Source organism: Barbatula barbatula, assembly GCF_947034865.1.
Source record: "Barbatula barbatula genome assembly, chromosome: 21".
Lineage (NCBI taxonomy): Eukaryota > Metazoa > Chordata > Actinopteri > Cypriniformes > Nemacheilidae > Barbatula > Barbatula barbatula.
Genome location: NC_136784.1, coordinates 12,316,397 through 12,338,989, shown reverse-complemented (window position 1 = coordinate 12,338,989; position 22,593 = coordinate 12,316,397). Strand labels below are relative to the sequence as shown.

Below are 22,593 nucleotides of genomic sequence, written 5' to 3'. Positions count from 1 at the left end.
GAGCATGATGAGCTAAACGTTATCACTCCTCGCTGGCTGCTTTTCATCAGTTGAACGCCATTGGCTACAATGCTCAACGCTAGAAATCAGTTCTTTGGGCATTATTTCCTGACCCGAACCCCAAATGACCCATGAATAATTATTCACCCCCGTTACATAAAATACTAGGGGTTCACCCGACGGGTGATGGTTCTGACACCATAAAGAGTAATTCATAAAGATAAATAGGAAATAGTTTGGGGCAAAAAAGATATATATTTAGTTAAATCCTACCAAGCACCAATTACCTGTGTAATAGGTGGCACCCAGCACTCCCATAGACACGTTGTCATGTTCACAGACTGTAAGTGTGTGTGTGGGTCTGAATACAAGGCAGCGTTCCCACATTCCCACAGCGGTCTTCCCATTGTCCTGGGAGTGAGGGAGAGAAGCTAATTAAAAGAGTGGAAAAGAAAAAGAGTAACAGAAAGGAGTCAGAGTAAAGATAGAGCAAGATTAGAAAAGAGGCTAATTGAAAGGAGAGAAATGACAGAGAGAGAAGGAAAGACATGGAATGGGAGGGTTGATGATGGGATGCGAGGGAGGGGTAAGAGAAGGGAGGGGGTGTGGGAGGGTAAGGAAGAGGGAGTCAAAACCCAATTTTGCCAAAGTGCCCAAGTTCAGTGTCGCTTTAGCACGCAGGGGGACTTTAGTAGCCAATTTGACTGACTTGTGACAGAGGACTCACTCCTGGAAGTCCGGGGGGTCTGGCAATGTCAAAACCGGGGTACACATAAGAGCAGAAACAAAGGGCAGACTAAGTCTGAGAGAAAATTCTGGTAAATTCTTGCGAGTTACTTTTATTGTGGTCAGGGGATAAAGTAGAGGATTCAGAAAATTGAGGGATTGAGAAGAAGGTGGAGGAGGAAAGCAAAAGGGAGGGGCGTGCTTGCATTAGCTGGCTTCCTCAGAGTTACATTTTAAGGGTAGAAGAGGAATCCATCATCCGAGGTCTTCTCAACTGGATCGCACTCCTCCATCGCTCTGTAACTTTATCGATCCGGAGATCGCCTGCAGGGATAGTGGAGGAACTCGTGGAGATGAAGAGACCGCACGATTACAGTTCTCCGGACTCGGATACGGACGAACTCATTGATGTTGGACAGGAGGACAGCTACTGGTGAGGACTTATAAGAAGTAAAAGCAGAGAAATAGTCATGATCTATGACATATGAGTATGATATGACTGTCACTTTTTAGAGTGATGTTATGCGTAGATGCATAACATCACTTCAGAGTAAAGAACTGATGTCATAATGTGTGCCATCATGGTAAACCAATTAAAAGTGGATTTGTGAATAGGCAATATGCATTTTAATGACATTTTATTTTAATGAAACTACAGTTGTGTACAGCTCAAACACAACACAAGTGTAAGAAACTATGTGTAGATGTATCTTTGGATACTTCCAGGGGCCTTCTGGGTGTCTGACGCTCATGTCCAATAATGTAAACTCAATGTTAAGGCTACTGTAACAAAAAATATTTGACAAGAATGTTACAGTTTGTTTTATAGATTTGTCAAGTATTTTTGAAATATGTTAAAAATATCATAAATTATAAATATTATAAATATAAAAAAGACGTATTTAACATATTTAAGACACATTTGCAAAAAGTATTATATACACGTGAAAGAATATATTTCACGGTATTTCCTGTCATTTTTTACGGGATGTTTTACAGTGAAAATGTGTATTTTGTTTTTCATGGGGGTACGGATGTTTCATATTTTGTTTATTGTTTCATCTTAAGATGGCAGAATTTAAACCAGGTTTGTTTAGGCGGAGATTCAGTTTTAGCATAAGGCATAGATTCACGGGGGATGCCAGGCACATTGCGGCCAGGGTTGAGGAACAGATCTAATAGTTGTCAACTGTATCGTTATTATGAATAAAGCAGTACACCTGATCAGTAACACACTTGTCCTGTCAGTGGAAAGTGACACAGGTGTTTATAAAATTGGGGACCTGCTGCCAAAATCACATTGTGAGGCAGGACGGCTGATGGAGGCCCATACTAACACTATAGCATAGATGAGTCTTCTTTTTGCATAAATAAGCCCTTCCTACTTTTTTCTTTCAGTCTGGTTTCCATTTTTACCCGGTCATATTGAATCTTTTTGATTTTTCAGTAAAGCGATGACACAAATCAAGAGCAGACGGGAGACTCATGCGACCACCAATGGGTCCCTTTGACTTGCATCTCATGCTGCCCAATCTTTTCCCAGCTTATCTGCTTTGATAAGCACAATTTGTCCCTTAACCGGGATTCACAATTCTACATCAGAGTATCTTCTTCAGTTTTTTCCATCGAACTGCTTTTCATTTTGGACAGGATTTGATTTCTTCTAAACAAAGCAAATGTTTGCAAATGAAGTTTCCCCATGTTAAAAGGAACGAGAATAATATGATAAAAATAATAGTTATGCGTGTAAGTCAAAGTAAAAGCAAAACAAACACTGTCATTCTGTTGGCAGAGCACACAGAGTGCCCATGCAAACCAGATCCACATTGAAGGATAATACCAAGTATTGATGTTTTCAAAGTGCACGCAAAACCCACCATTTCAGCATGGCCTGCGGATATGTAATCATTGTGTCTTTTGAGCTTAAAAAGAAAAACGCAGGAGAAAATATAAGAATCATAACATATCAGCCATCTGACAATAATGTCCAGAAACGCGTTAAACCAAAATAATCTTGTTTTCTGTTTACTCCGGCGCTCCCGTGTCTCGCTGTTCCCCAAGACAAATTAGATTGGGTTTGATGATGTGCAACTGTGTTTCTGCGTCGTATTAAGTACAGTAATGACAACAATATGCATTGACATCAAAGCTTTAATCTTTACCCTTCCCGGCTCGCTGTTTCTCTTTCTCAGCCCTGTCACTGGGTCCATGTCTCCAGGCAGTACCTCACAGATCCTGGCTCGCAAGAAGAGAAGAGGGGTGAGTTTACGTCAATCTTCCCCTTTCATAGTTTCCCTACTTGTTCGAGAACAGACGTCGAGTATCGTTCACATGTAATTTTGGTACAGACTCTTCTTAGAACGCTTGCCATTTTCTTATTCTCGAAAATCTTTGCAATACAACTCTCTGTAGCAACCTTCATTTCTCTGACTTTAATTTGCGTTTTCCTATTGGAGTTTATTTTTTCCTAAATCTGATCTTAAGAATGCTGCGACTAGAACCCAACCACAGAAATAATTCAGTTAGCAAATGCTTTCCATTTCCAATCTTGTTCTGTCTTTGAATTTATTCCACTGGATTCCACAGATAATTGAGAAGAGACGCAGGGACAGAATCAACCACAGTCTGTCAGAGCTGAGGAGACTCGTACCCAGCGCCTTCGAGAAACAGGTTAGACCATCAGAGTTAAGTGCATCAGTTCTGTGGTGTGTGTGTGAATTTAGACAATAAAAAACATTATAGTGTGTACTTTCTTACTTACCCGGCAGGGCTCTTCTAAACTGGAAAAGGCGGAGATTCTTCAGATGACCGTGGATCACCTGAAACTGTTGCATGCCATGGGCGGCAAAGGTGAGAGGAAAAGTTGCACACGATAAAAAATAGAGTAAAAAGATTGTAGAAAATACAATATATACAGTGTTTAACATATCTAGTAGACCACCAGTCATAATAGAAAGAAACACGAATATTTTAGGAATCTGACAAAAATTAAACAACTGTAGTAAACAACTGTAGGCCTAATTGGGCATTTGAAAAATGCCTTTTTTGTAAAACAGTAAATTAGAAAGATAATGGATATCTACAAAAATTATATTTTTATACATTTGAAATACTACTGTGACTAAAGAGATTACATATACTGGTGGATTAAACATTACAGAAAATGATTTTGGTAAACAATAAACTTATTTCAGGGTAGCTGTGAACAAACCTTACATTAGGTGGTGATCTACAGGGTTTTTCAAACCGGGGACCCCCTGAAAGTTGCAAGGGGTCCCCAAAAATGTAATGGAAAAAATAACTTGATAAAGTCTAACGAATGTTATTATTGTTCAATTATTAAGTGTTTATCTCTTTTTTGTTATGTGCATAATTTCAGATTTGTTTATTTTTGTATCTTTATCTAACTATAGTTCCTTTTTTCACACGGAAAGTGAAAGTTTCTAAAGTATAAATTGAATTGAAAATTTCAAGGTTATATATATCCGACTAATGCAGAAAATTATTTTAGTTTAGAAACACTATGTTGTCGTATGTCGTTATAATATCACATTTACAGTTTATCACACAAAGTTAAATCTTTTCTTTACACGTAAAAATTGTCAAAGGATATGTATTTTAGAAAGGGGGCTCATCTAATTTGGGGGTCCTTGGCATTTTTAAGAAACCCTCTGGTCAAATACACAGCACATTTATAACCAAAAAAACAATTGCATGATTTAAAGCTTTGAAAAATGATGATATAGCTGTTGCCACAATTAGCATTTTAATCATGCTAATTATTTGCATTATTTATATGTTCTATTTTTACTAAGAGTTTGGGTTCTTTCTACCAGGCTACTTTGATGCTCGTGCCCTGGCAGTGGATTACAGGACTTTGGGTTTCCGGGAGTGTGTTGGAGAAGTGGTGAGATACCTCAGCTCTCTGGAGGGGGTTGAATCCTCAGACCCCATAGGTGCACGCCTCGTGTCCCACCTCAGCCACTGCGCCAGTGAGTTGGACCCTCTCCTCCAGAGCCCGGCCGCCCTGCCCTTCCCTCCCTGGCCTTGGTCTTCCTTTCCTCAGCTCTCTGCCGGTACCCCTCCCGGTTCCTCTGCCCCCTATCCACCAACCTCTCGCCGCGACCTTCCCCCCCACACCACTGCAGCCCTGCTGGGCTACTCTTCACCAGGCCTTCGTGTGGGACATCTGAGCTCTCAAGGGGCGATACTAAGTCCAGCACTGACCCAGATGCATCGAGTGCCCTCTATTCCCGGCCATCCTCATAGACTTCAACAACACTCACCAGATGGACCCACAATCCCATCACCTCTCCAAACCATCCCGCCACAATCATCCTCCTCCCCGTCCATCGCCCCTCAACAGGTTTCATTTAGACCGTTTGCTCCTCTGGGGTCTCCAACATCAGCTCGTAGGGGTGTGGGTAACTCCAGTAAGTCGGCACAGGGCTGGGGAACAGAGATTGGGGCGTTCTGATTCAGATCTCCGGAAGAGCTTGGAGTTTATGAGGACCCTTTTTTTTGGGACAAATTGTGACAAAGGTCACTTGTGTTTGAAAGGAACTACAAGCATTGGACACATTCGAATGTGATCACCAATGTTGTTGACTGGATAAGAGACTCACAACAGTTTAGTACTTTGATTTTGGATTTTAAAGTGATGGTTCACCCAAAAATTACAGTTCTGTCATCATTTACTCATCCACGTGTCATTTCCAACCTAAATTAATTTCTTTAGTCTGCAGAACACAAAGAAGATATCTTAAGGAAAGTTGGAAACCATTCAATATCGCAGAGACACATAACCAATGTCTACAATCGATGTGAATGGGTGCCGACGCGGTTCTGTTAACAACATTCTTCAAAATATATTTTTTATGTTCTGCAGAAGAAAGAAAGTCACACAGGTTTCAAATGGCATGAGTGTTAGTAAATGATGAAAGAATTGTCATTTTTGGGTAAACTATCCCTTTAAGCTTATGATACTAGAGCTTTTATCTTTATGTTTAAGTGTTTTTGTTTACTTTGTCATTTAAACATTCACATTGATTCTGACAAATATGATATATCATTCATGAAAGTTCTTGGAATTTACCTAAAGAAAAATGTGCCTTATGGAACAGTGTTCCACTTGATGATGCAATGTATAGCACTTGTATGTGCAAGTATATGAAGTGTCCAGAAGGTGGCAGCACTAAAGCAAACTGTGTCGTCGATCAACAGTCTCTCTTTAAATTCTACACCCCAGCATATCAATTATCCACCTAAAACACAATGAAAAAAGAAAACGGTTTTAAAAGTAGAAAATAAAGTGCTCTACCAATAGGTACTTACCAACTACACAAATGGCCTCTTATCTGAACGACTCCACTGGGTGCTATAAGAGCAAGGTGCCATTTAGGGCATGTGTTTTCTTTAGCTGTCTCCAGAGAGGGTAATGTGGTTCGCCGGCCACTAACAGCATGGTGGCTGTCGGTACCGTTTCTGCACCAGCACGGGGAAACCAGGCGCACTGTGTGCCCTCTTATCGCCTCTGCCAATGTCTCTCTTAACTACAGGGTGTCATTAGTGCAGCCTCACTTAACCCCCTCTCTTCAAAACACACGACCGGAAATAAAAAAACATCATCTATGCATCCAAATCTATGCATTCGCCCAATCCCATACAACAAACTATGCAAAAAAAGTATGTAAAGGTATGGTCGAAACCTCATATGCAGATGCAAGCAATATCCAGATGGTCTACTGCTTCTTGTTTTTGCTGTATGGGTCGCATGGACACCCATGAGGCAATGCGAGCTGAGAAACTGCCAAAGTTAACAAATTCAAAACAGTCAAGTCAAATTTGTTTATATAGCACTTTATACAGTACAGATTGTTTCAAAGCAGCTTTTATGTTGTTGAAAAAGTGTCTTTAAGGGAAACAAACTGGTTATTATATAGCAGGGGTCAGGAACCTTTTTTTTTACCAAAGAGCCATTTTTCTAGTTTTGGTTGATTTTTGCAAAAAAGCCATTGCAGAAACTACTATTTTATACAGTATATATATATGGGTATATATATTTATTACTAATTATATATATATATGACTTCAATAGCCAACTTATAACTTGATTTATGTCCACAGACCAGTCTCACTGGACCCTGTGAGGATACATTTTTATATTTCCCTTCAATAATGGACACAGACAACTCAAAAACAGTGAAACAAATGAAACAGTGCATACATAGCGCACCAAGAAATCATTTCCATTACCTACAGTATAAACAACTTGCGGGTTTACATTTGGCCTCCATTCAATTGAACTTCATTATATCTTACATATTACAACTTTAAAAAGTGCACGTTCCTATACTGATATTGACAAAATACTGCATGTGCCTTCTGACTTTGCATTGGGTATGTTTGACTTCTTGAAATGCTGCAGTCCAATCGGCGAATGTCTGACATCAGAGTACCGCGTGATTGATGATTTTTTTAAAAGAGCCACGTGTGGCTCGCAACCATAGGTTCCCGACCACTGTATGTGTCAAGTCACATGACAAAAACATGGTGGATTGTAATAATCCTATTGCAACTGCACCGACATGTACTTTATAGCAGATGCTTTCAAACTGGGGTCCAGGGACTTCTTTACACATATATATTATAGATGGATATGTAGGAAGGGGGTTCTTCACAAAGGTTCACCTTATTTAGGGGCCCATGGCATCATAAAGTTTGAAAACCTCGAACCAACTCAGTGTTTCAACAGATATGGGTATATGGGTATTTAATTATAGAAAATGAACATTTGTTATCACAAAACCCGCTTTGTACACTAAGCTACTTAGCAGAACGAAAAGCTCTCTGAAATATTAACCAGAAACTTTACGTTCAATGTGTCACAAGTCTGATGTCTTACATTTATTGTTTGTTAAAATATAATAAAAAAAATAGCTTGTTTAGTACATTTGTTGGAAAAAGGCAATCATGGAATTTTACTGAATCTGACTAGGGCCGTGGATTTTTGTTAAACATTATTGAATCATCTCACTTGCTGATTTCCTCAAAGCTCTGTCGACCGCATTTTACCACCTACATGCAAATGAGCGAATAAAGGCCATAAAAACTATTTTAATATTTTAAAGTGAGCAGATGGTTGGAGTTCACAACCTCGCCGCTAGATAATGCTAAATGTCATACACTGGACCTTTGATACAACAGAATACATCTAATGTCTTGTAACAGAAGAGCAGATTTACAACAACACCACCAAAAAAGGCCGAATGCATCATTTGCACAAATGAGGGTTGGTATTGACCATGAAAATCGAATAATGATGTGTTTAATTACCACCACAACAAAACATCAAAGCGTTGATGCATGTGATGGACAAGCGATGTTTTTAAAGGCATGCAAGAATGTTTTTGGTTCTCTGGTTGTTGTTTATTCTGTTGTGTGTTTTCTTCAGTTTATACTTTAAAACGGGCCTGGAATGTGTGCGTGTTCTAGACTGTGGTGCGACTTTGCGTCTGTGAGGGATGTGGCGCAATGTGGAAGCATGCGGCAGATTCTCATGCGAGTGCCGCGCTGTACGTGTGTTATTGTGTGTAGACAGACTCGCGTGTGAGCGTGCTGTGTGTTTATGTTAGTGAATGGTTTGACTTGAGTGTGTGTGGATCTAGCTCTCTATTCTTTTGGCACCAGTGGAGTCAGACTGCAACCACCGCTTCCAGTATGGGCCACCACAATCACATGAGGCCAGCTTTCCCACGGGGAGGGGCCCAGGAAAGTACACAAAGCCTGGATTAGGCAGATAGGGAAAACCCGAACTGAGAAACAGGCTAAATAGACCTTTTCTTGTCTAAATGAATTTAGCTAGTGTTCACAGATCACAGAAAATACAGTTTAGGAAGTCAGACCTAGACACAAAAAAATGCTGGGTTATTTTCAACCCAGCGTGAGGTCAAAAAAGGCCAGCCGTTGAGTTAAATGAACCAATGCAGCAAATGATTTATATTTGACCCAACAATGGGTTAAAGCAACCAAGCATAGGTTAATTTGCAACCCAATGGTTGGGTTCATTCATTCAGTTTTTGACCCAACAAAGGGTTGAGAATACCACAGTATTTTTAGAGTGTAATAATATTCCTTTTGTATGAAACTGATATCTATAAACCTGTCTAGAATTATTTATGATCAAAGGCCGGGTCTGGGGCATTACCCCTTAAGATTGTTCTTGAGCCCCTCCAAAAATATCCATCTGAAAATTAAAAATACTTAATAAATACTTATTTGCATGCTCTATTAAATAATGATCCGTTCATTTAATCGCACGCAATGAACTATGATTATGTATCTGCCCAACCTGAATATACGATTGCCGAATTTGGTAAAATATAAGCATATTCTGTTGGGTTTGTATATTTTTGACCCACCAATGGGTTTATATAACCCCACATTTTTTTGTACCGTTTATTGTTATTATTTAAGCCATTAAATCTGAATGACCTGCTTAGCTATAAGATTCAAAACTGTTCTCAACTGTATATAAGTTGAAAGCATTGGTATTTCCACAGAATGTACAAATTTATCAATACTCTCATTTGCATGGCTATAGAACTTATTTCTCACCCACAATATGAAGGTAACAAAGATGTAAATGTCAAATCCGCTACTGGCACATGTACATACGTTTCTGCTGGCCCTAATGTTTGCTGAAGAATTGTCACGGACTGCCAACACAGACATGGTGGAAGAAATTATTTTCCGACCACTTACATCTGAATGCGTGTTAACTTATTTGATAGTTTTAACTATCATGGATTCAATTCTGTATTGGCTATGAACAGATACATTATGGATGTGATATTGCCCTCTACTGGCTGAGTGCTAAGAAACTTATCCCAAGACTTTCAAACTGATGTTTAACTTTCATTTGTGATCTTAACAATGAAGTTTTGTTTTCTCAATTTGCCAAATTTCAAATCTATTTACGGTTAAAGCCAACCATAAACACATGACATTGTTGATATTTCCATAGAGACATTTTGTCAGTTGTTTTTTATATTAAAATATCTTTAATAAATAATCTAAGATTTCTTAAACATTTTATGATCGTTTTGTTGTGTAAACTAGTAACTTGGTATAAGCACCTATTGTTTTATTGCTCCTGTATGACATGTCGCTTATTGCTTCCTGAACTCTCTGTACGTCACTTGGGATAAAAGCCTCTGCTAAATGACTAAATGTTAATGTACATTTTAACAGTACTTACATTACTATGGAGTAACACTTTACATAAGGATTCCATTTGTTATCATTAAGTAAAGGACACTTTATCTACTGTATCTGAAATGTATTAGTTAAACGTAAGAATTCATCCACACAAAAACCTTGCCTTCATAAACAATTCAATTCAAACTCAACAATAGATGTTATTCATTTTATTGTTTTATGTCGATAGGAAAAAGTACAGTTTGCAGCATTGCATTCTGTCTGTGTAAAGAGCCGATAGGTCAGATTATTCATACGGTTTAGCTACGAGCCTTTACACGCTCAAAGCGTTTCTCACTGTGACACACTATGTGCCCGAACACATCTCTTGCTTTCGATGATGTAAAATCTGTTGTTTTACAACTTGGCATAGCTTTGGCCTCTGAGACACCAAAGTCATTGAGCCTGTCCATCCATTCAAAAGCAGCTTGTTGCATTAGATGCTGATATACTTTGTAGTTTTACATACTGCATTACTTTATTCAAGAGGTAAGTAAATGACGCTTTTAGCAAATAATGATAATAATAAAAAAAATGTAAAGCTTTTGAACCCGTCAGGGTCAGTGTAGCTTAAGTGGCTGGATATAAAGAGCTTACGATCGTGTATACAAAAAGAGACGAGTGATAATCTGAATATTACTTTCAGATCTGTGAACAACCAAAATATATGTACACAGTCCAGTAAGCGTGAATAGGTCACAAATCTGAACCATTATTATTATGATAACACTTTTCATGATAGTGAAGAAGACAGAGATGGAACGTCTCTCTGAACAATCTCTTTCAATTGCCAAATTGAGTTCTACCTGAGTTGGTGTATTTATCAGGGGTGTATCCATCCCATCTTGCCCTTCAACTATTGCATATGACAATTAGGCTCTCCTAACGTTTGTACAAAACATTGCACCCCTTCTGTCGACTTGAAACACCTGTCCTGCAGGTTTCTCTTGACTACTTCAGATGAAACTGTTATATATGAGAATACTGACAAATGAAAGAAATAGCACTAGCTTGTTCGGAAAGGTAACTAGTTTGCACCCTCTGCAGCGTGTCCCTGTCACGGGACGGGTTAAGACTGTTTCGGAATGCACAATATATGTTATAGAGATAAATATTGCCATTACTGCAGGCGTGATTATTGTAGATACATAGAGTGGCCTCCCTACCACTAGAGGCACCAGAGAACTTAAGGTCAGTCCTGGCTGACGACAACAACCGCTTCAAGCCACTTTGGACAAAAATAAGACTCCGCCCATTGGTTAATCCTCATCAGCTGCCTGCCTTTTTGATTTGTCAAGCTTTTGATCCACTGGTTGACGGGCTGGACTTGGAAGAGACACCACTTCTACAGCGGGTAAGATGGGAACGTCTTGCTCTATGTCTTTTCTCTGAGAAAGCTCATCCTGAAAACAGACCGAAGACTTTTTAAGTAAACAATTCTGACCATAAAGGACTCAAAATGCAAATGATGTATTAGACTAACTTGCTCAGAGAACCGCTGGTTTATAACTTGATCACCAAACTCTTGAGTCTCCACCTCTTCGCTGTTTGAGTGGCAGCTTGGGCTGGGCACCTCTATTCCATGGCTCTCTAATATGGCAGCCTCTGAGTATATAAAGGTAAGTGACAATACAGTTTAAAGTGCCAGTTCACAAGGACTTTAAAGGGAGATTTCACCCAAAAATTTAAACTCTGTCTGTATACATTTCTTTGTTTGGTTCAACACAATATATTTGGAAGAATGGCATTTAAGAGAGCATTTGGTAGAGATCTCAGTTGCTAACATTCTTCCAAATATATTTCTTTACTTTCAACAAAGAAATGTATACAGGTTTGGAACAACTAGAGGTTGAGTAATTGACAACAGAATTTTCATTTTTGGGTGAACTGTCCCTTTAAGGGTTCATATGGAGCAGCAGGATTATTGGTAAACTAATACAGTCTCACCTATATTTGCACGTCTCTTCATTTCCTTTCTTCGATTGGCAAACCAGTTGTACACTTTGAGTGCAGTGACCCGTTCAAACTCTGACAGTTTGCATCCTAAAACAAAATGTGAACATGAAAAAACTAATGATACACTCAGTGAGGCACCGCTTGAGTTGGATGGTCTTGTTCTGAGGCAGCTGGATACAACCTTGTTAGCACTCACCAGGTTTCTGAATAACAGCATTACAGGCGTTGGCAATTTCCTCTCTTTTGGCCTCATCAGGATACTGGTTCTCTATAAAGAAGCTATAAGAAGAATGAGTGATTAAGAACTTTTGTTTTGCTAATATTTGAGAAATGTTACTATTTAAATTGAACTGATATTAGTTCTTAAATACCAACGATTACCTTTTAGACATACTTGGTGAATACTTAAATAATTTAATATTAAAAGTAGCATCTTAAGCAGAAATCAAGCATAGTGCCTTTGTTTGCAGCGCTTTATAAAACAAAGGATGTGAGACAATAGTACTTCTAATTTGTACAGAAAATGAAATAAAAAAACTATTGTTTACAACTCAGCAATGCCAAAATGTTGCTATGATTGTCACCCATCGCTGGTTTGAGATGTACAATATTCAGCACACAACAAACATAGGAAAATATTACAGGTGGTTTTACCCATTTTTTTTTTTAACAAACACCAGGATCACGTGGTCATCTTGAAAATTGTGAAGAAACAGACAATTACTGTCTGAATAACCTGACTTCGGTAAAGCTCTGTAACTTTACCTTTCCATGATCGACTGGCACTCTTTCCTCCAGGTGAATCGACTCCCCCTGCGCAGTCTGAAAGGCCCCACCGCAGCTCTGTCTCCAGGGCTACCAGCCAACCTCCAATCCGGCTCTTCTTTAACCATCGAGCGCATGGACAAAGTGGCACCTGTTGTGAACATTGCCCAAAACCCAAATTTTAAACCTTATAAATAAGCATCAACCAAATGAGAATCAAATATAAGGATCAGCAAGACAAACAGAAGGATTATAATTGCTTATTTCTTTGCCCTTATGTTGTTCAAAACCTGTTTATGATGTTTTCTTCTGTGTAACACAAAAGAAGGTATTTTGAGAAATGTCTCAGTGATTTTTTTTTTTTTGTTACCAACATTTTTCAAAACATCTTCTTTTGTGTTCTGCAGAAAACAGAGAGTCAAACAGGTTTGAATTGACATGAGGGTGAGTAAATGATGAAAGAAATGTGATTTTAGGGTAAACTACCCCTTTAAGTTTGAAAGTCCATTGTCAAAGACAACGTCTGGGTCCCAAGGTCACTGATCTTCTAATGAATTTATGTTGCCTCAACATTCAGTCGCTGTGTACAACAGTGAGTGTGTTTCCCCGATACGCAGGTGTTACCTGACTGGTTGTGTTGCGCAGAATACCAGGGAAGAAGGTGCATCAGAAGTTCTCTCTGTCTATGCCATGGTGTGTCAGTCCTGCTCCTGGGAACCTGAACATGCTGGTTTTCACTCCATCTGCTTCCTTTAATCCATTTGTGCAATCAGAAAACTGTGTTAACTCAGATCTTTTTGATAGGCCGAAAATGTGTCATTCACGGTGACAACAAGTATCCCCGCTTAATGAAAATAAAGCTACCTAGTGTTAAAGCCCCAGTGAAATAAAAAATTACAATGCCTATTTTTTTCATGAAATATTGCAGCGTTTTTGTATATAGTTTATCAATTTGGGTCGTTGTCTTTTTAAAAAATTGTGCCCTCATAATCTCTCGTTAAAATCTGAAAATGCATTTCCTTCCTGTAATGAATATCCATCTTAAATGACGCTTGCAGCCACGCCCACTATTTTTCTCATTAGACATTCCATTTCCCTCGGAAATTGGTCAAAGTACGCAAGTAAAAAAATCGCAACTTCCGGTTCACAGAGACTTTAACAGCCATTCAAACTGACAATGTGATTAGATTCCTGGAGCCATGCTCACTAGCACTACAGATAACAGAAAAGCAACATGCTCAGGGGTTTTGTTAGTAGGGTTAGGTGTTAATCGCACCTCTTTGCAGAGAGGACATGAAAACCAGCATTGGAAAAACCCAGGGTCAGGACTGAGAGCTGCGGAAGAGGGCCAAAGCTGGGAGACGGAGAGCACAGGTGGTCCTGGAGGGCTTTATCACAACATCACGGTTCAATTCTGCTCCTGGAGGGTAATCGTAGTATGGAAATTGAGTATCATGTCGTAAACCTCAATATATCTCTATAAGTCAGGGGGAAGGTCTTCAGGATTCAGGGCCGTTTGATAAGGGTTGTACCTAAACTCTTCAGGAGCTTGGACATTACTTAATTCAAGCATCAACACGTTCACTGTATTATGAATGCGGGATGATGTGAACGTTGGCATCGATACAGCCTAAAAGCTTTTAGAGCCGATTTACAACGTCAACAGCCAACACTTGACGGTTCTGCCAAGAATAGCATTAACCTAACAGCATAACTGAGGGGAAATGACACCAGTTGATTGACTTTCAATTCAGTGCGTCGGCATGACACGTCCTTCCAATCCACTGTCTTTATTGAACAATAAATTACATTATTATTCATATTCATAAGCCCTCAAGGACCATGAGAACTGTGTAGGGGAGATATGGCAAAAGAAGAAAAAAATCAGGCCACCGCCTAAAAGCCTTTTGGTTAAAGTGCACAGTGCAGAGGTATTACAATTCACCTGGGCTGTTACGCTCCAGCAGGTACCAGCGGTAGAAAGCCCTGCGTTTGGAGTCACTCATCTCCAGACCTTGCTGTAGAAGCCACTGGGAGATGTAGCTCTGACTGATACCTGCAGAATGTGATATAGTCAAAGAACTAAGAATAAATCAAATACAAATTGAAATCGTAAAATCAAGATTATCGTTCTTATTAATTCACTGAACAAAAACATGAAATCCACATGAATTCAAGTGATCGTATTTACTTTCCTAATAAAAGTTTCTGGTCCTTCTGTGCAAAGTTGGTTAATTGTGTTACCTAAACAGCTTTTCCTTTGCTTTATTTGAATAACCCAGTAAGTTCTTGATGGTTATTTTTAAATTCCATATACAGCCGAGGAAAAAACAATATTATAATATTTGTAAATTTTAAACGCATTTTGTTCATGTGATCACCTCGATGTGTATCACAGTTTTCATGTGTTTTGTCATTCTGTCAATCTTTCACATTGCTGTTGGATAACGTGATGTCACTCCTGATGTATAATTTTGTTGAAATTCAACGGAAAACGGACTGTAATGGCCACAATACATCTAGGAATGCTGATTTGAAATAACAAATTTGGAAACGTCTCTTATTTTCTGCGGCTGAATATAAGGCAAGTAATGGAAAAGATTTAAAGGGAAAGTTCTACCAAAAATGATTTCATCATATAGTCACCCTTATGTCATTTAAAACCTGCACGATTTCATTTCTTCAGCTGAACACCCAAGAAGATATTTTGAAGAATGTTGGTTACAACTGGAACCCATTGACTTCCATTGTATGGACAAAAACAATTGAGATCTTCTTTTATGCTCCACTGAAGAAAGACTCATATACAGCCAGGTTATGAACAACACAAGGGTGGATAAAACTAAATTTTTATTCACAAACATTTAAACCAAAGAAAACATTTCTACATTTACCACAAATATTTCTTATAGACTAAACACAATTAATTTTTTCCATCGCATGAGTGAAAGTGCTCAGAGTACCTGTGACTTGACCCACGATGGCCTGTGATATTCTTCTGTTATTGAGGAAAGCTTTTATCTCTTCTTTCACAAGGTTGCTGTCCCTCCTACATTCCACACAAAAACAGACATTACAGTGGCATGTATTAAACGTTGCTCAAACCATTTGAATAGTGCAAAAGTTTCACAGCTTCATATAATGACACCATTTTGTCAAATTAATCTGGTCAAAATTGTGCTACATTTGAAACACATTTTCTATCATTCTTCAGATATTAAGTCCCTGGAAACAAACATGTTACATGTAATGAGATTTGGGTCATTTTGTCTGCTTGAGTATAAATAAATCCGAGCACTCAGGGATGTGTGAGGGTTAATAAAGTAAAGATTAAAAATAAAGTTTAATTATTGGTTTATTTACATAAGCCTCAAATGAATGTCTTCGCCTGTTGCATGTCTGCTCCCTGTACAGTATACAACCTTTCAACCAGAACACACAACACTGTTGCTTTCTTTGTTGGACATAATACCACCAAAACCATCACAATGTTACAAATTAAATGTAAAAGTAATCCAAGATCGATTCATCTGTCACCTCCAATGCAACTATTGCCTATTCCCCTTAAAATCCCAAAAGTGAACTCGGATAAGATCCATATGAACCGAATGTCCACCTGACCTGATTCAGCAAGGACTCTTGTTCTCCGAAAATTACACTGTTGCTCAGGGACATTCGCTGTCATTATCAACTGTTATATTAATCTCTCTCCCTCTGTAGACCTGGGAACAGAAGCCTCATAAAAAAACAGCTAATAAAAGATACCTCATGTACTCCTCCACCTTCTCCTCCAGATCCCAGTCTTCTTCGGGTAACTCGTAACTGTACGACCTTTGAACTCCGCTGGGCGGGTACAGTGGCGGGGGTGAGGCTTCGTAACTGTTGCTAGGCGATAAAGCAGAATCCATTACAGGGGTCTGCGTGGTTGCTGAGGTAAGAGAGGAAGAGGAAGATGAGGAAGATGGGGCAGCAGGAGCTGAAGAGGCAGGGGCACCGGATGGGGTCGTGTGGTTGTTGTAGCATGGGGCGCGATGGTCCGGATCAAGCCGCTCGAGAGATTCAAGGGCTTGAATGATCTGAGGTTTGGTCATCCCTGACAGCCTTAAACGCTGGAGAAGGTCGATCTGTTCAATGGTATAGCGCGGCTCCACATCACAACATTCCATCCTGGCATCTGGAGGACAGAGGTGGACGAGGTCTTTGTAATATAAACAGTATTTAAAACAAAAACAGTGTTTTGTTGGTATTTCCTGAAAAAGACCTCCGTCAAACTTCTTGAATAGTTTTGGCTAGGTTATCTACTTTGGTGTGAAAATGTTTGCCAATCCAAATCTAAAACATTTCGGTTGTATTTGCACAATGAATATCAATTGGTGTTCTTTGTTAGATACATTTCTAATCTGAATTGTAATTTTCTTACTTTAGACTTCAAAAGGTGGGCACAAATCATATTCATCTATTTATCCATCCATATTTCATATTGTATTATGGTCAATCTCTGTCTGTCTTCCTCTATAAAGTTTGCTGTCCCATTAAAAATTTACCAAAGTAATTATAGTTTTTTATTTACAGTAAAACTACTAACCACAAATGTACCATCCTTTCTGAAAATGTAATGGATTTAATAGTTAGAATTAGATTAGATTCAACTTTATTTTCATTACACATATACAAGTACAGTGTAACGAAATGAAGTTTAGGTCTAACCAGAAGTGCAATTAGGAAGAGCAGGATATACAGTTTGAATAAATGCAGAATACAATATTAGGAAAATATTATACAGTGGGCATGGACTATGAAAATATTTGACAGTAGGTGTGTACTATGAACAATATATACAGATGGCTATATTCTATGAACATGAATGTACAGGTGGCTATGTTTAGACTAAACAATAGTGCAAGTGACTTAAGTGTGCATAAATGATTGACATTAGGAATTAAAGTTGCAGTGCAACAGGTGAGTTAATGCAGTGGTTGAAGTTACAGTGCAGTGGATGAGTTATGCAGCTATTAAAGGCACGGTGCAGTATATGAGTTAATGCGGTTATTAAAGTTAAGGTGCAGTATACGAGTTAATGCAGTTAATAATTTGCAGTCCAGAAGATAAGTAAATTTAGTTAATAATGTTACAGTGCAGTAGATTAGTTAATGCAGTTATTGTGCAGTTATTTAATGGTTATAATCGGACTTGTATAGATTTTAATGGAAACTATAACAGTGTCTACTAGTATGTGATGGTTTCTATTAGTGGGATGTGCCAGTATCTGATCAAGGGAACCAACAAACACCATTCAATCCCATTGAATTAATGCCCCAAACATGTTGCAATGGTTTTAATGAAAATATCTAATGCTTCATGATGGTATTGAATGAAAATCGTGAGAATTTCAACAGTTTTTTACAGCAGGGATGGTTTTCCTACAGTACTCACAGAACGTTCCTATTCATTTGTTTATATTTATGTATTTGTAGTGGCGAGAAATCCCCCCAAAAACTTTCATTTGATTTATTTCAGCCTATACTTCAGCTGCCTCGCAAGTGCTGGCATTACCTTAAGAAAATGAAATCCTTACAGTATACGATACATAAAGTAACTTTTACGTTTGCACATCTTTGCGCTCGTACCTGAGATTTGAGGTGACACTCGGCCCGTTGGGAGCGGTTCAGCGCGCGGAGCCGCGGCAGGAAGGCACCACTGTCGCATGGTCACCCGCAGGGGACAAGGGGCTGTCAAAACACCAAAATAACTCCAACCGGGATGTAACAGTTTGTCACGCTGAAACAGCGATGCCATTACATCAAACATAAAGATTCGCTAAGATAACGAACTCCACAAACGGCTCAATTCAATCTGTAGCCGTGACTTTATTTACTCTCAGCCCTGCGCTTAGCACTCGCTAACTCGTAGCTAGCCCCAGCGGGCACGCGGTGCCGTGCACTGCAAGCAAGTAATCGCTCCCGTCTTTGTTGTTTTACACTTGCAGCGCACGGGATCGACTCTTGACGGACGACACGTCAAGTCATAAAATACTACGAAAAGTCACCGCTTCGGTTGTTTTGTTAAATGACTCGTTCGTCCCCGCATCACTTGTCATGATTGCGGATGCCCGTTCACACGGCGCTACAGTAAGTGTATTGCCGCTAGCAAGGAAAGCTATGCACAATTATCCTCCTTACCTCCCCGTGCTACCGTCTAACTGCAGCCCGGGCTGGAGATGCCGCAGCTGGGGACACCCTGGGTTCAATCCGGACCCCGCTGTGCGCTGTCTTGCGCTTCGAGTCGCTTCTACCAGCTAATGAAGGTGATCCGAGGAGGGTCACATTGTCCTGGGATGCCGCAGCATAATATTACTGGATATATGGAAGTCAACAATTGACCTCTCACCCGCAGCGACAGTCCCATGTGGATGCAGGAAGTCATGAATCAAAGCCAAAGGAGACCTCCATGTTTCCTCACTGTCACGCAATATGTCATGCATTTATTACTATAACAATAATTAACGGTGTGATAAGTATAGCTTCATCATAAGATGCGTTTGTAAATTGACTGCTATTCTGGACGCGTTTTCTTTTTCCCCTTTTATATAATACGGGGACTTTTTTAAAATGCCATCCGTTTACTTTTAAATGTGAAAAAAATACGTTTTGTTTATTAAAAAGTAAAAATGTTATGTAAACACTAAACTACAAACAACAAGCAAGACATTTAAATGAGTGACAATACCTATTTAAAGGGACAGCTCACCCAAGAATGAAAATTCTCTCAACGTTTACTCGCTCTCTTGTTTTTCCAAACCTGTATACATTTCTTTGTTCTGTTGAACGCAAAAAAGAAAGCTATTTAGAAGAATGTTAGCACCTGGCATCATTTGGGGAATCATTGACTATCATAGTACAAACATTTTAAATAACTTTTTGCTTTCCCTAATTCCTCAAAATATCTTCTCCTGTGTTAAACAGAACAGAAAATATTTTTCCCTAGTCAATGATGCCCCAGAACTGTCAGTTGCTTACATTTTTACGAAGAAATGCAGGTTTGAAGCAACTCGAGGGTGAGTAAATTGTGGCAGGATTTTCATTTTTGGGTGAACTGTCCCTTTCAATTTCTAACATAGGCCTATAGGCATGGGCCAAATAACGGTATACCGAGGTTCGAAAGAGACAAGTTTACAAAACCACTAACATTTTCTGTGATACCGTTTCTATGAGCTGTGTTTTCACAAAAAGAAATAATGAAGTCATGTAATGACACACTGTTTAATGTTTAGGCCTAATATATGGGCTGTGACAAAAATATATAATTTGAAAGAGTATTATAATTTATGGCTTTATTTTTACATGACATATATGTTCTATGAATGTTGGTTAATAATAAAATGTATTTGTGTCCAGTTGAAAAGTTGTTGTTTGTACACGCAGACATTTGAAAATAACACATTTTAGTGTCGTAATTGCAATACCGTAACACTTTTGCTAAAGGTTATTATCATACCGTCAAAACAGCATACTGGCCTATTGAATGTATCCAAGTCATTTTGATTACATTTTTTCTACATAAAAATCATCCTACGTGAACATTCTGTGAAAAAATAACCTTGATATCTTTAAAATGTACTGAATAAAGCCATGTCAAAACTTGACATCATTAATTGAAATGAATAGCTGAAATCAAACTTTGATGCTCAATATTAGACTGACATTTTAGCCTGGTTTTCACAGTACGGGTCACAAATGATCAAAAAGTTTTAAAAGAAATTTTCATGATATATTTTCAGGGTATTTGTGACATTGAAAAAAAAAACGCTTCAAGGTGTCTAGCACCGCCTTTACTAATGTGTAAAGTACACTACTGCTGCAATACAACCAACGTGAAAGACACACCTCTGGCAGTCTAGCACTGGTCAGCTTTGTATTACAGTCTTACGACTATCATTTAAAATAAAGAGTGTGAGTCTGCACATTGCTCGGAAATGTCCTGGGCCATTCTTGAGAGTCTTGTGACCGGGGTCAACAAGTACTCCACAGCTTTCGGTCGTGTTTGGCTGTCCGTGGTGTTCATCTTCCGTCTGCTTGTGCTGCTGGTGGCTGCAGAGAAGGTGTTTGGTGATGAACAGAAGGACTTCGACTGTAACACAAGAGAACCAGGCTGTCTCAACGTCTGCTATGATTATTTCTTCCCAGTGTCCCACTCTCGGCTGTGGGCTCTGCAACTCATCTTTGCCACCTGCCCTTCGCTCATGGTGCTCCTTCATGTGGCATACAGGGACGATCGGGAACGGAAGCACCATCTGAAATACGGCGAGGGATGTTCCCATCTCTACGTCAACACCAGCAAGAAGCGCGGCGGGCTGTGGTGGACGTATCTCTTCAGTTTGGTCTTCAAGATTTCAGTAGATGCTGTTTTTATATTCCTGGTGTTTTATATCTATGAAGCCAACCTCTTTCCTTTGTTGGTGAAGTGCAATGAAAAGCCCTGTCCTCAGGTGACGGAGTGCTTCATCGCACGGCCTACGGAGAAACGCATCTTTACAGTTTTCCTGGTGGTCACCAGCTTCTTGTGCATCCTGCTGTCCTTGGCTGAGATGTGTTATCTCATTCTGAAACGATGCCATGAGTGTGTCAAATCACATGGACGCAAACAGAAGCTCCATCCGGCTGCCGTTGCTTCTTTAGCCTGCACGGATAATCAAGATTATATCCAAGAGAAAACTTTATTAGAGAAGTCTGCTGAACATCCTGCTCCAGACAGTGCTCCTGATTATAATACTGCCATCTCATAAGAGCTGGACTTCCTTAACGGAGAATTTTTAAAAGATCACTAAAAATATTACAATGTGATGGTGACACTTCCTGTTAACTTTACATGTTGATGCCTTGATGTGAATGTGGCTACTTCTGTTGATCAATTTCCTTTAAAGCTTAAAAATGATTTTTTTTAGTAATTTGTAAAACAATTTTAAAAGTGCTCATTTCTGACATTTGTGAATATGAATTAATATAATCATGTTTTTTTAATAGCTTTTAATGAATATAATAAGTTGAATATAATGAATATCAAGTTTTGAACTAAAATGTTGTTGGATGTGCCTTTATATTTGTGCATGTTGCAAATAAAAATGAAATAAAGCTAGTCTTGGAATAAATGTTTTTACATTCCATCATGTTGCGTAACTTACACAATTAGCAAAATAAATGAAAGCTTTTAGAAATCAGATAATGATAGTCCTTGCTTTCATGTTCTTTTTTTAACTCAACGATCTTTAAATGTACATCCCATAAGCAGTATCAAATAAATGTTTGATACAGTAGTCTCCAGCTCATCTTTAACCCTTTCATGCATGAATAGTGACAACCTTAGTCAGAACTTTTTTGAATTAGGACATGAAAAAGATTTTTACTGTTACTGTTTAATTTCCCTTTTGAGTGGACATCTGAAGAGTCATATACACTGTTAACGATTTGCTTGTATTTTTACAGTACGTTACTGGCAGCACGGTTGCCAGTAAGTTACTGTATTTTGATTTACAGTGCTGTACTGTAATAGATTACTACAGTACAAAAAATATTGCTGTATAGATACAACACAGTACTTTACTGTATTTTTATTATATTTTTACTGCAATTTACTGTAATACCTATATTGACAAATTACTATTTAATTCGTATTGGCAATAATTACAAATATTATTATATATTTTAGCTAGTTTGGATATAAATCTGTAGTTATTAATATTATAAAACTGCTATACTTGACATTATGAATCAAAAGGCAATCCAGGCAAATTTTTTATTGAATCATTTCATTGAAACAAAAAGTATTAAAACATTTAAAACAGTATTGAAGAATGATGTATTACATTAACAACATATAATGACTATGTACAGT

At 38.6% G+C, this 22,593-nt stretch overlaps 3 protein-coding genes across 7 annotated transcripts; 2 read left to right on the top strand and 1 right to left on the bottom strand.

The window, feature by feature from the left end:
* Positions 1 to 1,079: 1,079 nt before the first annotated feature.
* heyl (hes related family bHLH transcription factor with YRPW motif like) lies at positions 1,080 to 5,203 on the top strand (the record flags this gene model as incomplete). The annotated part of the gene is made up of 5 exons (XM_079485077.1): positions 1,080 to 1,159; positions 2,919 to 2,985; positions 3,313 to 3,396; positions 3,495 to 3,576; positions 4,563 to 5,203. 5 exons carry the CDS (start codon positions 1,080 to 1,082, stop codon positions 5,201 to 5,203), a joined length of 954 nt encoding a protein of 317 aa, XP_079341203.1.
* Positions 5,204 to 10,140: 4,937 nt separating this feature from the next.
* On the bottom strand, positions 10,141 to 19,196 carry LOC306910159 (homeobox-containing protein 1). 5 transcript variants are annotated; one of them, XM_079484481.1, is made up of 11 exons: positions 18,885 to 19,196; positions 18,333 to 18,434; positions 16,471 to 16,879; positions 15,669 to 15,754; positions 14,651 to 14,761; positions 13,330 to 13,455; positions 12,706 to 12,856; positions 12,137 to 12,219; positions 11,932 to 12,027; positions 11,468 to 11,589; positions 10,141 to 11,387 (listed from the first exon to the last, which is right to left on the bottom strand). In XM_079484481.1, the coding sequence occupies exons 2-11, from the start codon at positions 18,409 to 18,411 to the stop codon at positions 11,244 to 11,246; spliced, it is 1,407 nt and encodes a 468-aa protein (XP_079340607.1). In that variant the 5' UTR covers positions 18,412 to 18,434; positions 18,885 to 19,196; the 3' UTR covers positions 10,141 to 11,243. The 5 variants fall into 5 exon arrangements, with proteins under 5 accessions (XP_079340607.1, XP_079340610.1, XP_079340609.1 ...); XM_079484484.1 differs by lacking the exon at positions 13,330 to 13,455; XM_079484483.1 differs by lacking the exon at positions 18,333 to 18,434 and having other exon boundaries at positions 18,885 to 18,951.
* Positions 19,197 to 20,677: 1,481 nt separating this feature from the next.
* LOC306910497 (gap junction beta-5 protein-like) lies at positions 20,678 to 21,487 on the top strand (the record flags this gene model as incomplete). Its single annotated transcript, XM_079485074.1, has 1 exon — positions 20,678 to 21,487. The coding sequence occupies one exon, from the start codon at positions 20,678 to 20,680 to the stop codon at positions 21,485 to 21,487; it is 810 nt and encodes a 269-aa protein (XP_079341200.1).
* Between the last annotated feature and the right edge of the window lie 1,106 nt (positions 21,488 to 22,593).

Coding starts and splice junctions, on each gene's coding strand:
- LOC306910159 (XM_079484480.1), bottom strand. CDS start 18,513: ATGTTTGATGTAATGGCATCGCTGTTTCAGCGTGACAAACTGTTACAT. Junction 14,762..15,668: donor CATCGTGGGTCAAGTCACAG/GTACTCTGAGCA, acceptor CACATTCTGCAG/GTATCAGTCAGAGCTACATC. Junction 13,456..14,650: donor GCTGGAGCGTAACAGCCCAG/GTGAATTGTAAT, acceptor AATGGATTAAAG/GAAGCAGATGGAGTGAAAAC.